The sequence below is a fragment of the Merops nubicus genome, unplaced genomic scaffold, assembly GCF_000691845.1.
Source record: "Merops nubicus isolate BGI_N331 unplaced genomic scaffold, ASM69184v1 scaffold7428, whole genome shotgun sequence".
Lineage (NCBI taxonomy): Eukaryota > Metazoa > Chordata > Aves > Coraciiformes > Meropidae > Merops > Merops nubicus.
In genome coordinates this window covers 4,289-18,078 of record NW_008625139.1, presented here as the reverse complement: position 1 = coordinate 18,078, position 13,790 = coordinate 4,289, and the positions used below count along the sequence as shown (strand labels likewise).

The 13,790-nt window shown below is 47.2% G+C and overlaps 1 protein-coding gene across 1 annotated transcript in view; it reads right to left on the bottom strand.

Moving 5' to 3' along the window:
* Window positions 1-12,177, bottom strand: part of ATRN (attractin) — a gene marked incomplete at both ends in the record, with an annotated part of 26,007 nt that extends 13,830 nt beyond the window's left edge. Inside the window, 7 exons of the mRNA XM_008945578.1 lie at window positions 619-773; window positions 2,746-2,929; window positions 4,808-5,051; window positions 7,456-7,546; window positions 8,705-8,873; window positions 9,846-10,051; window positions 12,049-12,177. Coding sequence (XP_008943826.1) covers window positions 619-773; window positions 2,746-2,929; window positions 4,808-5,051; window positions 7,456-7,546; window positions 8,705-8,873; window positions 9,846-10,051; window positions 12,049-12,177 — 1,178 coding nt within the window. The remainder of the gene's footprint in view (window positions 1-618; window positions 774-2,745; window positions 2,930-4,807; window positions 5,052-7,455; window positions 7,547-8,704; window positions 8,874-9,845; window positions 10,052-12,048) is intronic.
* Between the last annotated feature and the right edge of the window lie 1,613 nt (window positions 12,178-13,790).

The following is a 13,790-nucleotide window of genomic DNA, read 5'->3' as shown; positions in this document are numbered from 1 at the left end:
CTTTCTGGCAGGCCCCTGGCAGCCCCCAGCAGGTCTCCCAAGCTGGAGCCTTCTCCTCTGGGGCTGCCCCAGCCCAACTCTCTCCTGCTGGGCTCCCAGCAGAGGGGTTCCCCCCTCGGGGCATTGCTGGGGCTCCTCTGGCCCCGCTCCAGCAGGTCCCTGGCTCTGCTGTGCTGAGGACTCCAGAGCTGCCCCAGCACTGCAGGGGGGTCTCCCAGAGCTGGCAGAGGGGCAGGGTCCCCTCCCTGCCCTGTGCCCACGCTGCTGGGGGGGCAGCCCAGGGTAGGTCTGGCTCCCTGCAGAACAGGACAGCTTTATGGCCGAGCTGGCAGAACAACATGCTTTCTGTGTAAGAAATAATTCTGAAGGCCTAAGGTTGTGTATAAACTGTTGACCAAATAACTGCTGCTCCATTTGCCTAGAAATCACTGCACCAGCTCATTTGCTTGGTAATGGGCAGCAAGCTAAACGAGCCTCTCCTGATTACCTCTTCTCCTGCAGCATGCTTAGCAGTGTTTAGTATCATACACCCAGCCTGGAAATCAGTCATTCTAAAAACAGCTCTCTTGGAATATCTGGGGAAAACAAAAAGGAGCTCTGATTTCTCTGAGGACTCACCAATGTCATAGGCCATGAAGTCTGAAGAAAAGCACTTGGCCCCGTGGCTCATGGAGGTGTCGTTGTGGGTGTTGCCTCCAAACACCAGCATGGTCCCACTGGTGATCACGGCCGTGTGCAGGTAGCGGAAGAAGCGGCTGTCTTTGAGAATTGTCCTTCAGGAAGAGAAAGGGCTGTGTGTTAATGAAACCCAGCAGTACCTGGCAAGGAGAAACCCACCCAGAAATCCAAGTCCAAGGAGGTTTTGGAGGCGGGAGGAGATTTGACTGATCTGCTTTTTCTCATGAGGTCTTTAAGAACTTTCTTTCCCCACTGTTCGATTCCTCCTGCCATTTTCTTCTCTCATCTTCCTATCTGCTTGCCAATTTATAAGAGAAATCTATTATGAAAGCCCCTTTCCAAAGCTATGGATCTTAAAATCATCGATTCCTTCCCCGGGGATTATCAAATTTTCACACTAACTGCTCTTCAGAGCACAGTCAGCTAAACCTGCTGCTATGGACACCACCTGGGAGGACTCCAATATTTTAGAGTAACTCTGTTTTCATAGTAACCTAAAGAATTCTTTCAAACTTGGCACCACCTGTTGCTCAAAACTAAAAAACCTACTTTAAGGCTATTTATTCAGCTGTCGAGAACGCGGCTCCGCAGCTTAACACCCTCCAAACTCAACACTTCATCCAAGACTAAATCCTGGGAAGCATCAATCAAACTTCTTGCTGATCTCACTCTGAATCAGGATGATCAACAGCACTGAACACGAGTCACCCTTTGGAGAGTCTCCCTGGGAATTTGGGGCTTTTGGGACTGCAGGGAAATCCCAAGCCACGTCTGCGTCTCAGGCAGTGGAGACACCACGGAACAGCAGCATCCCAAATGGAAGCCCAGACTTTAACAATGAAATATTCTGCAATATTTAGACCCAGAGCAAGGAGCTGTGTCTGATGTAGGAGCAGTGGTACCACAGCACACAGACTCCCTGAGCATTTCTCTGTCCCTGCCAAGGCTACAGCGTTAGACTGTGAAGCTGCCAGTTGAAACACAGGGATAAAGTTGCCAAAATATAGATCAGGGGACTGCTTTTTTACCCTTATGTAAAATCACAAGAGGGACAGAGGGTCTAAATTACTGCAGGATGGAAAAAAAGGGACTCAGTGACACCAAAAATGTGTAGCTCAAGAAGAGCAGACACTCCTGCACCCCTGGCTGCAAGGTGACTCCTTCCTTGTTCTGAGAGTCCTCTCGAGCCTGACAGAACAAGAGCCACCAAAGGAAGCTGGGGCTGCAGCAGTTTGAAAGAGTATTGTCACATGTGGGCAATTTTCTGCCTATTCAGGCAGATTTCCCTGCTCTGTGGCTGAGGTGGAGGCTGAAATGAAGAAAGGAAGCGTGGTTACTGCTGCATGTGCAGCGGAGGAGGAAGGAAGCGTTTAGGAAATTACTCACTAGTGACTTTACTCATCACTCCAGCCTCCCAAACAGTTGCTGCAGAAGTAGAAGCTATTTGGAACTCTCAAAGAGAGACAGTGACTCAAATTTACATGTGGCAACTCAAAAGATAAAGCTCCTCTTTTTGTCAGGAGCCTTTAAAAACAACTTTAAGCATGAATCTGAGGCAAAGGTATTTTGTCTCTCCAGCTCCAAGTTGTCAAGTTTTGCTATAGCTTTTTAATAAAACTCACCTTTGGGTAGAAAAAAAAAAATCACTGAAGATTTCAGCTTAAGAAATGAACGTTTCAAGCAGTTACAGAGCCAGAAGAAAATGGGGTTATAATAGAAATTCTTCTGTGGTCTTAACTGCAGCATGAATTATCACTCAGCTGACTGCAGTAACTGCACTCGTATGCACAGTCTGTGCTGCTGGCAAGAAAACCCCATCAAATATTTTTCTTTTCAGCTTTAATACGACAATAGATTGAAATGGATTTTTTGGCTCGTTCACAGCCTTGATTATGTGTGATTATATGATGCTCTAGTCATAAAGGGATGTGAAAATAACAGATACAAGAGCACATTATCCCCTCTGAATGCAGGGAACCGTGGACTACGGTACCCTTGGCCAACACCCCCTCTTCTTGTCCTCTACAAGCAACCCTGGGGTGGCACAGAGGAAGAAGAACCACTTACCACATCCGGGAATCGACCTCATATTTGTACAAGTCATCTGCCAGCCTGTATTTGTTGGCACTGAAGGCTTTGTAACCTCCGTGGATATAGATGGATCTGGTATTTGGGTCATAAACGCTGCTGTGACCATACCCTCCTTGCACCAAAGCTCCACTTGTCTGTAAAATGTTCCAGGTATTGGTGGCTGAGAAATGAAAAATGGGAGGAACAGGACATGGTTAATTCCCCTCCATTAAAAACTGATCAACTAATTTGGTGGTGAAACAAATTGAGTTTCCCCTGCCTCAGATCTAGACACCGTCTCTATCCCTTCCCATCCAAAAATCTTCTCCCCAGCAGGGGTCTGTTGTCAAGAAGAAGTGTCAAATGTTTTTAATAAGAGCAGAAAGAGCTCCTCTGCAGTCTCTTATTCCATTTTAAAGGGAAGCTAAGTAAATGAGAGATAAAAAGCACAAAAATAATATATTGCATTTCAATGACATTTCAATTTCAAAACGCCAGCTCCATGGTTTGATTTGGAATGGGACCCAAAAGCATTTTGATTTGATATATATAAAGGCAGACAGCACTGAAGCCAACTTAAGTATGACTGTGAAGAACACTGCAGTTAAAAACTAATATGTGATTAACAGTCCTGGAGCTCCCTGGCTAAAATAACATTGGTTTGAAGCACTCTAGACATAATGTAATGGCAACTGAAACAAAAATGTCAAATTACACACCAATTCTCAGTAGTAAGTGCAGAATGAAACCCTGCACAGGCTTCTGGACTCCAGAGAAGCTCAGGCACACAAAAAGCAAAGAGATTTAAGAGTCTGCAAGATCACACGTGGGAAAAACAACAGCAGAAAAACAGACTGCTGCCCCACATGCCCTGGTTTGCTCCTAGAGCTTTCTCCTAGAGGAATAAAGTTCCCTCATGTGGACACCAGTGAACCAGGGCAGGTGCCAGTGGGTGCTCTGGAGCAGGATCATTAAGGACAACAGGTCAAAAGCACAGATAAGGCCATACTGGAGCTTCTCCTAAAAAGCACAACAAAGGTGGGGAAGGGTCTAGAGGCCAAGTGTGGGGAGGAGCAGCTGAGGGAGCTGGGGGTGCTGAGCCTGGAGCAAAGGAGGCTCAGGGGAGACCTTCTGGCTCTGCACAGCTCCTGACAGGAGCCTGGAGCCAGGGGGGGGTCGGGCTCTGCTCCCAAGGAAAAAGCCACAGGACAAGAAGAAAGGGCCTCAAGTTGTACCAGGAGAAGTTTAGGTTGAACCTGAGGAACAATTTCTTCCCCAAAAAGGTTGTCCAGGCCTGTCTCACACTCCCACCACAGGGCAGTGGTGGAGTCCCCACCCCTGGAGGGGTTTCCAAGCCGTGGAGATGTGGGGTGAGGGACACGGGGCAGTGGGGACCTGGCAGGGCTGGGGGAACAGTTGGACTCCATGACCTTAAAGGTCTCTTCCAACCAAAACCATCCTATGAGTATTTCTGACAATGACCAGCACATTCACAATGTGAACCCCCTGTGCTTAACTGTGTCCTCTGCCTGGTCTAGAGTGGAGCAAGGGACATGCCTCCAGAGAGCCACTTCACAGCAGCTAAGGTAGGTAGAAATCCAGCTCACCTGCTGAGCTGGTGATACTGGAACTCTCTGGATCCTAAAATCAGAGTATGGACTATTCCCAGGGAGATGGGGACCAGATCCTACCAGAGATATGGGAGTCCAGAAATTCATTCCCTGTTCCCCTAAGCATTGGTTAATGACCACTAATGGAGATGAGGTACCTGGTTAAGTGGAAACTTGTTCTGAACTTTTACAGCCATCCTTTTATGCACAGGACACAGCAATAACCTGAGAAGAGTTTGCTTTGTCAGCTGCAGAGAGGAACATGAATCCCAACTGTCCCACAGTTACCCAGCTCTGTGCTACACAAACACTGAAGGTAGAATGAACTTCTCCAAGACACAAATGAAAGGAGAACATCTCTCTTTGCTTTGCTGGATGGCTACAGACCAGTCAAACGACTGAAGCCAAGGGTTTAAAGAGAAGCAACTGGCTGGAAAGGTCCCACTCACCCAGGTTGTACTCCTGGACGTTGCTGATGTACCCATAAAGAGGACAGTGCCCAAAGATGACCAGCATGACCGTGCTGTTGTCCTGCAGGGTGACGATGTGAGCCGAGTGGCCAACCACAGCATACTGCTCCTTGGCCTTGGGGGAGGCCAGGGTCCAGCTCTGGGTGGGGATGTGGAACACCCACAGTTGGCTGCTGACGTTCCCCGTCGCGTCGATCTTCCCACCGTACATGTATATGTCATCCTGGAAGGAGAGACATGCAAAACAGCTCTGGCATTTGGGAAGTGCTTAGATCGTGGTTGGATATAGAGGGGGCCTATCAAAAAGCTGGGGATAATCTATTTAGCTGGACCTGTTGGGACAGGACAAGGGGGGATGGTTTGAAACTCAACGAGGGAGATGTAGAGTAGAGAAGGAAGGGATGTTTGACAGTGAGGTTGGTGAGCCCCTGGCCCAGGCTGCCCAGAGAGGTGGTCGCTGCCCCATCCCTGGCACCATCCCAGGTGAGGTTGGCCAGGGCTCTGAGCAACCTGCTCTAGTTGGGGATGTCCCTGCTCCCTGCAGGGGGTTGGACAAGATGTGGGAATGGATGATCTTTAGTTTTAAGGTACTTGCCTGACATTCAGGGGATGTCCCTGCTCAGTGCAGGGGCTGGGACTAGGTGACCTCCAAAGGTCCCTTCCAACCCAAACCAGTCTACCACTCTGTGATCTTTTCTCAGCCCAAGTCTTCCTCCTCCCTCAAGCAGAAACAGATCTCCACCATATGTGATATGAAAGGAACAATGACTGCAGGGGGCTGTACCCAAGTCCATAATGTCAGGACACCTTCACCACACACATCTCACCCCACATCAGGGTACAGAGGGGAAGAGGTGCATGACACAGGACTGACCTTCAGATGACAGCCACCAGGACTAAGGTACCTACACACTAGCTGAGGGTTGTTGGGTGTAATCTTCATGGGGTAGAGTTGGCTGGATGGCCTGGCCCAAGGAGTGGTGCTGAATGGAGTTAAATGCAGGTAGTGGCCCATCACAAGTCATGTACCCCAGGGCTTAGTCCTGGGGAAAACTCTCTGTAATGTCTTTATCAATGATCTGGACGAGGGGATTGAGGCACCCTCAGTGAGTTTGCAGACAACACCAGGTTAGGCAGGAGTGTTGAACTGCTGGAGCATAGGAGGCTCTACAGAGGGACGTGAGCCAGGCTGGATTGATGGGCTGAAGCTCCAGGGTTGGGGGAGGAGTGACTGGAAAGTGCCTGGCTGAAAAGGGCCTGAGAGTGTTGGCTGACAGCCAACTGCAGATGAGCTAGTGTGAGGCCAGGTGGCCGAGAAGGCCACCAGCATCCTGGCCTGGATCAGCACTAGTGTGGCCAGCAGGACCAGGGCAGCGATTGTCCCCCCTGGACTGAGCACTGGGGAGGCTGCACCTCGAATCCTGGGGTCAGTTTTGGGCCACTCCCTCCAAGAAGGACCTTGAGGGGCTGGAGCGTGGCCAGAGAAGGGCAACGGAGCTGCTGGGGAAGGGTCTAGAGCACAAGAAAATCCTCCAGGGATGGGGACTCCACCACTGCCCTGTGGTGGGAGTGTGGGACAGGCCTGGACAACCCTAAAGGGGAAGAAATTGTTCCTCAGGGACAACCTCAACCTCCTCTGGAGCAACTTGAGTCCATTTCCTCCTGTCCCTTGTCCCTTGGGAGCAGAGCCCGACCCCCCCCTGGCTCCAGGCTCCTGTCAGGAGCTGTGCAGAGCCAGAAGGTCTCCCCTGAGCCTCCTTTGCTCCAGGCTCAGCACCCCCAGCTCCCTCAGCTGCTCCTCCCCACACTTGGGCTCTAGACCCTTCCCCAGCTTCGTTGCCCTTCTTTGGATGCAATTCCTCTTTTGGATCATACCCTGCTTTTGAACAGTCATTTGCAGAATGTGCACTGAGCTCTCACAGGTAAGGATTTCCACTCCTCTAAGGTTTTTCAAGTGTTTTGTTTTTGAACAGTGCTGCGTGGAGTTTTTCAAGTGTTTATAATCATGCTTTAGAATGTCTTGCACTGTGATGAGCTAATTAACATTCCAAAACCAAAAGGTCAGTAAAGGATTAGTTCACTTCCTTTTCTAAGGCTTTGCCAGTCTGCTCTCACGTGGCCTGCACCCCCAGCAGGTGAGAAATGAGGCAAAAAATGGTCAAATCCACATGCTGGCAGAACAGATTCAAGGGTCTACTGCAGGAGGAGAGCAGGCTCCAAAAATCCCCAATTCACCAGCTCTGCTTTAGTGCCTCGGACAACGGAGCTCATAAAAATATTTGTGGGCTACAAAAAAAGGCAGTTGGGGAACCAGATGAACTCCAGCAAACTGTAGCCCTTGGGCATTGTCTGGCAAGCACAGGCAGTCTGAGAGAAATGATGGACTCATTGACCTCAGCCAGACTTAAAATCTCTGAGAAAAGGGCAAGGAAGGAAGACACAAGCAAAGGCACTATGGATTTCCTACGACAGCAGGCCAGGGGTTCCCTGCAGGACAACTGCACAGCCTGGGATGTCAGTGGACAGGTCTTTGAAGGAGAAATTCTTCTCCCAGAGCAAGACTGACCTGGGGCAAGGGTGAAGGAGGAGAAGTCAGCCCTGAGGTCCATCTGCAGCACCAAACTTACCTTATGCAGTGCCAATGAATGACCATATCTCATCTCTACGGCGTTCACAGTGTTGTTCAGTGGAAGCCACTCCTCAGAAATAAGATCATACCTGTATAACAAAACCTGAATTCATTCCCCAAGAAGTAGATTATTAGAGTTGAGAAAATGATGGCTTTTTCTTTGCCAAGTTTGTAGGAAATGATTTACCAAAAGTCCTACAGGCCAAGATTTCAGCATGCACAAAGCACAGTCAGACTACTCAGGGATTTAAAAAATCCAGCCCAGCCTGCTCTGTTATTTAACACCCATGTGTTAGTTTGTTTTAGCCTGAGTTTCTTCCCTATGCTAATGCAAGAGCTTTGTCTTATTAAGCTATTTATTTAGCTAATTAACCATTGTCTTATTAAGCTATGACAACTCACACCACAAAATACAACCAGAGCAGAAAAACTTTATGCTTTAGCTCAGGTAAGTTCCAACAACTTGATAAAAAAAGCATTTAAAAGAATTTTTTTAATGAAGTCTTTGTCATTCAACTGTATTTTTTCCTGTGATCTTGAGAGAAGATAAACCCTCTGCCCTGAAAATGGCCTGTGGCTTTTTAGATAGAAGGATGAACTCCACTCATCAGGTTTACAGCCTCATGAGATAAAATAATCTCTGAGGAGATCTGCAGGTATCCCTGGGGAAAAGTCCAGCTTCCACCTGGATCTGCCTCAATACTATCAGCTCAAAAGGAAGCTTGAAATGCTTTTTTAAAAGGGGATTTCCACGAGCTACACAATTATTTGGTCTTTTTAGTTACTGTTAAATCTCCTCAACTAATTACAGAGATGTCACCATCCTAAAGGCCACTCCCTGCCTGGTGTCCCTGGATGTATTAATTAAGGAGCCAGACACTCTGAAGTCACACAGATACAATCTAAGGGCTAACAACCCTGAAACAAAACTTCCCTCTTGGAATAGAAAGCCAGATACCATTTAGAAGCTAGCCTAGAAATATAATGTGAATAGTTAAATGCCATCAGAAGCAGATGCATCAAAACCTCACTGAACATCAGGAACCTGATGCTTTTTCGTTGCCAAAATCAGCATCCCTTAGCAGCATTTTCCCACCTCTCAAACCTGAGTGTTAAGTTTTTATTACTGTTTTCCCCTGGAGATGGAGCCTAGGTCAAAACACAGCATGTCAGATGGCATTTGCTAAAAATAATTCCCAAATCCAAGTTCCTCCACTTAAGACTTTATTCTCTAGGTTTATACTCACGCCAAAACCTTCTGAGAGTCAGAGTGATTGAAGACATAGCCTCCAACAATCCACATTTTGTCCTCGTGGATTACAGCTTTGTGAGATGCTCTGGGAAGTTTTGGAAGAGAGTATTCCTCCCGGGTCCAAAACGACTGGTTTGCAGGGACAGGAATTGAACAGCCAGGACCTGGGGAAAACAAGGTTTAAAAACTAAGCTGTTGGGTTTTTTTTTCCCAAAGCCTGTGTTTCAGCTACAGGTCAATATTTTGCTTGCACAGCTGACAAAGATGGTGCATGGCCAGATGAAAGTTGTAGGGAAAACAAGGTTTAAAAACTAAGCTGGTTTTTTTTCCCAAAGCCTGTGTTTCAACTAGAGGTCAATATTTTGCTTGCACAGTTGACAAAGATGGTGCGTGGCCAGATGAAAGTTGTGATCCTCATTTCCTTGCCCACATCAGCAATCTGTGATTTATCTCCCAACTGGAACCACGTATTTACAATTCTAAATCATTTTCAGAACCAAAGATCAGCTGCAGAGTAGATGGGTCAGTGATGCAACAAAGTGAACTGGAACCCAGGAGGTGCCACCTGAGCAGGAGGAGAAACTTCTTTGGGGTGAGGGTGTTGGAGCCTGGAGCAGCTGCCCAGAGAGGCTGTGGAGTCTCCTGCTCTGGAGAGATCCCAAACCCTCCTGGCTGTGACCCTGGGCACCCTGCTGGGGGTGAGCTGCTGGAGCAGGGGGTGGGATGGGATGATCTCCAGATGACCCTTCCAACCCCACCATTCTGTGTGAGTCATGGAATCATAGAATCCTTTAGGTTGGAAGGGACCTTCAAGATCATCAAGTCCAACCATTGAGCCATTAGGGCTCTAAAGTCCTCTGCTAAAACAGATCAGAATCTGTCAGGGCTGGAAGGGACCACAAGGATCCCCCAGTTCCAACCCCTCTGCCATGAGCAGGGACACCTCCCACTAGATCAGGCTGCTCAGAGCCTCCTCCAGCCTGGCCTTAAAGACCCCCAGGGATGGGGCCTCAACCCCCTCCCTGGGCAACCCATTCCAGGGTCTCACCACTCTCATGGTGGAGAACTTCTATTCCCAACCAAACTGCAAGAGCCAGAGATAGAAAAGTCATCCCCATACTCATCAGAAGACTCACCTTGCCAGCCTGCAGAGCAAGAACATGCCTTGGTATCATTTAAGTTGCAGTGTCCCCTCTCGGGTGCCCCACAATCATCTGTGCAGTAGGGAATGTCACAGGCTTCTCCCTTCCAGTATTTGGCACATTCACATTCAAGAGCATTGCTGCTGTTATTGAGCTTGCACTCTCCTCGGCCAGAGCAGTTATTGGGACACATATTGAAACTGTGGGCAGCAGAGGAAGAAGCTTTGTCAGTCCTCAGATGGATCCCCCAGCCGTGCCTCTTCAACACATACCACAGTGGTGTTGACCAGAGGTTGATACAACAGGTTGTTGACACACAACCCAACAAGAGCTGCTCATCTAGAACCTGATGCAATGGACCTGTAGAGATTTCTTCTCTCATTTCATGAGCGACATTTGCAACTCCTCTGAAAACTTATCCATAGGAGTTTTAGCCATTTGTAATGCAGATTAATTGCTTTAAAACACCCAGCAGTAAGTTAAACCTTACCAGTGCTTAAGGCTTGTGTGATGTCTGTGAAATTTATACTTTAATTACTCACCATCAGCTGCTATTCTGGGATCTATTACCAAAGGAAGACACTTGAGATGAATCCCAAGCCAAAGATGTGCCTGGTTCTGAATTATTTCTGATTTTATAATATCTGCAATGTAGCTGAGGCAAAACCACCTACATTATTGATGAAGAGCCAAATGAACTTCCAAATTCCAGTTATAATACTGGTATCAACCAGTATAACTTACAGATAATAACTCCAGCTATTATCAACCAGTATAACTCAATCATTGGCTCCACGACCACAGTTTCACAAGCATTTGTCAAGTATTCTCTGTCCAGTAGTAACTATAAAGATTTAAACTGCAAAGAAATCCAGCCTTTACTCTCTGCAAAAACTTCAGGAGGAAACCAAACGACCAGAGCACAGCAAAGAAACAAAGCAGAAACTGCTGGAAAGTTGTTTGAAATGATCAGGAAATCCAAGAGTTAAAGAAATATTAAAATCTCTTAAAAAGAACATGAAAAAAAGGCAGGTTGTTCTCCAAGAGGGTGTCTCTGCTGTGCTGCAGTACAGGCAGCTGGCAGTAGATGGTGGCATGGTTTATGTTATCAGCCAGACCTCCAAAATCCTCCTGCTCCAGCTGCTGCCTTTCAGCTTTGCAAAGGCTCCTCCTTGTCCTGGGGAGTTTTCGAGGGGTGCTCAGTGCCCCACGTTCTCCAAAGAATCTGCTGTGCATTGAAGTGCTTGGTAAGGATGAAAGCACCGAGACTGGTGTCCAAAATCCAAGCACCTCATTTTAAGGAAGGCTCTCCAATTTTTGCAGAAAGTCAGTTGTGACCAAGGATTTTGCAGCTGAGTTTTTTTTTGAAAGAGGTCAGAACTTCTGCGAGTTACAGCCAATATTAAAACCTCCCAGTGCAGCACAAACATCAACTGTATCTGTGCCAGCAAAAACATTCAAAGCCCACAGTCCCCACCAAATTCCATCTCTGCCAGCATGCCCACACTGAGACAATTTACCTCAAACCAAAACCTTTCTAAAAGCAGAAAGGGTGGATGCCCTAGAGTTGTTAACCTTATCAATGAGGACTAAATATATGTCAACAAAAAGATAGCACCCTCTGCCATCATGCCCACACTGAGACAATTTACCTCAAACCAAAACCTTTCTAAAAGCAGAAAGGATGGATGCCCTAGAGTTATTTTTTAAAAGCTTATCAATGAAGACTAAATATATGTCAGCAAAGAGATAGCACCCACCTATAATATTTAAAATATGAACCAAAGAATGTAACACAACCACTCCAAACTATAAAGAAGCCAAATTAAGTGATTCAATCCAAGGACTGAGTAAGAAAGAGCATCCCAGAGAAAGCAGAAGGCCTAAAAGCACCCACATGCACAAAATACATCAGTTCTGCTTGACTGAATGTGATCAGCTCAACCTAATAACATAAAATAAATACTCCAAAGCCTTTCTGAGCAAACATTTGCCCACGCTTACAACTGAAGCTGATGTGGAGCACATCACAGTTATTAGCTGTTGCAAGGTATAATACAGATAAAAATCTAAATTCCAAGTTATCTACTCATAATTACATGCTTCGATGGCAATTGCTTATTTCAAGATAAAACAGAGAAAAAGGAAACCTCCTTGTGCTCATCCTGCCAGGGCACTCTGGAGTGGCAGCACTTACTTGTAGGTGATGTTAAATCCTGTTAAATTATAGGCAGCATCACTGAAGAAGTGCAGGAGGGCATAGCCAGAAGTAGCAACCACCTCTGGGACCGTTTCGTTGCTGTCTTTCTCTGGAACAATAAGACCACTGGAAAAGAAGGGAAAAGAGAAAACACAACAAAACCATGTTAGAAGTGAAATAAAAGGGAGTGAAGTAATAATAGGAAATGGATGAGTATGAATAAACCAATTGAAACTGAAAGTATTTATCTGCATCTTTCTGAAGGATGATGAAATTGGTTCATTTCCACAGAGCAGTGTTAAAAGACTGTTATTCTTCAAAAGAACTTCTTAAACCTTTAAAAGAAAATGTCTTGGCATTGTGAGTACTCAACCAAGCCCCAAACCAGGCCCATTCTCAAAGGTACAAGTACCCTCAAGACCCTCTCAGAAAAAACAAAACCACATCTCTTCAGGGATGGGTTTATTAAGCCTTCTTGCTTGGCTAAATTATCTGCAATACAGAGGTCGTATTCCTGACCTGGAGTGCAGAGAAATGAGGACACTGAGGCTATCAAGAGTAGCATCACTGCTGCCCCCAGCACAACCCCCTTTTGGTCTGCAAGAAGGAAAAAGGAACATAAATAGAAAACCCCAAAGGAATCAGCTTGGCTCACCTCAAAGATAAATGTGTATTAAATGTGTTTAACCTGAGTAATCCTCAAGCTGTCTAGAATTCCAGTTATTAGTACCAAAACCCTACCCTCCCTCCCTCCCAACCCCCTCTGCAAGGCTCCAGGCTTGGGAAGAGTGGCTGGGAAGTGCCCAGAGGAAAAGGACCTGGCAGGGCTGGTGGGCAGCTGGCTGAGGATGAGCCAGCATGTGCCCAACTGGCCAAGAAGGCCACCAGCATCCTGGCCTGGATCAGCACTGGTGTGGCCAGCAGGAGCAGGGCAGGGATTGTCCCCCTGGACTGGGCACTGGGGAGGCTGCACCTCGAATCCTGGGGTCAGTTTTGGGCCCCTCACTCCCAGAAGGACCTGGAGGGGCTGGAGCGTGGCCAGAGAAGGGCAACGGAGCTGCTGGGGAAGGGTCTAGAGCCCAAGTGTGGGGAGGAGCAGCTGAGGGAGCTGGGGGTGCTGAGCCTGGAGCAAAGGAGGCTCAGGGGAGACCTTCTGGCTCTGCACAGCTCCTGACAGGAGGCTGTAGAGAGCTGGGTGCCAACCACTTCTCCCCAGGAACACATGACAGGACAAGATGGAATGGCCTCATGTTGCACCAGGAGAGGTTTAGTCTGGATATTAGGAAAAATGTCTTCATTTTTTTGTTATCTTGACAACCTGGAAAGGTTGTCAAGCCCTGGAACAGGCTGTCCAGGGAAGTGGCTGAATCACCATCCCTGGATATGTTTAAAAGTCATGTAGCTGTGTGCTTAGGGACATGATTTAGCAGTGGACTTGGCAGAGTTAGGTTCATGGTTGGACTTGATGATATAAGAAATCTTTTCCAACCTAAACAATTCTATGATTCTTATTATTTTGCAATGATTTAAGCAGGATCCATTCCTCAAACAAGGTGGCATGTTTGAAAACAGAAACTACTGTGGTCCAGAAGCATAAAATCTGCTGCACCCAGCCAAACTCAAGCTCTGCTGAGCACAGTGTCTCCTCCTGACTATGGCCTACAGCAAATGTTTGGGAAGAACTATGCCAAATAAAGTGAGGATGGAGCATTTTGCCCATGTATTACCCAGCTTCCAAA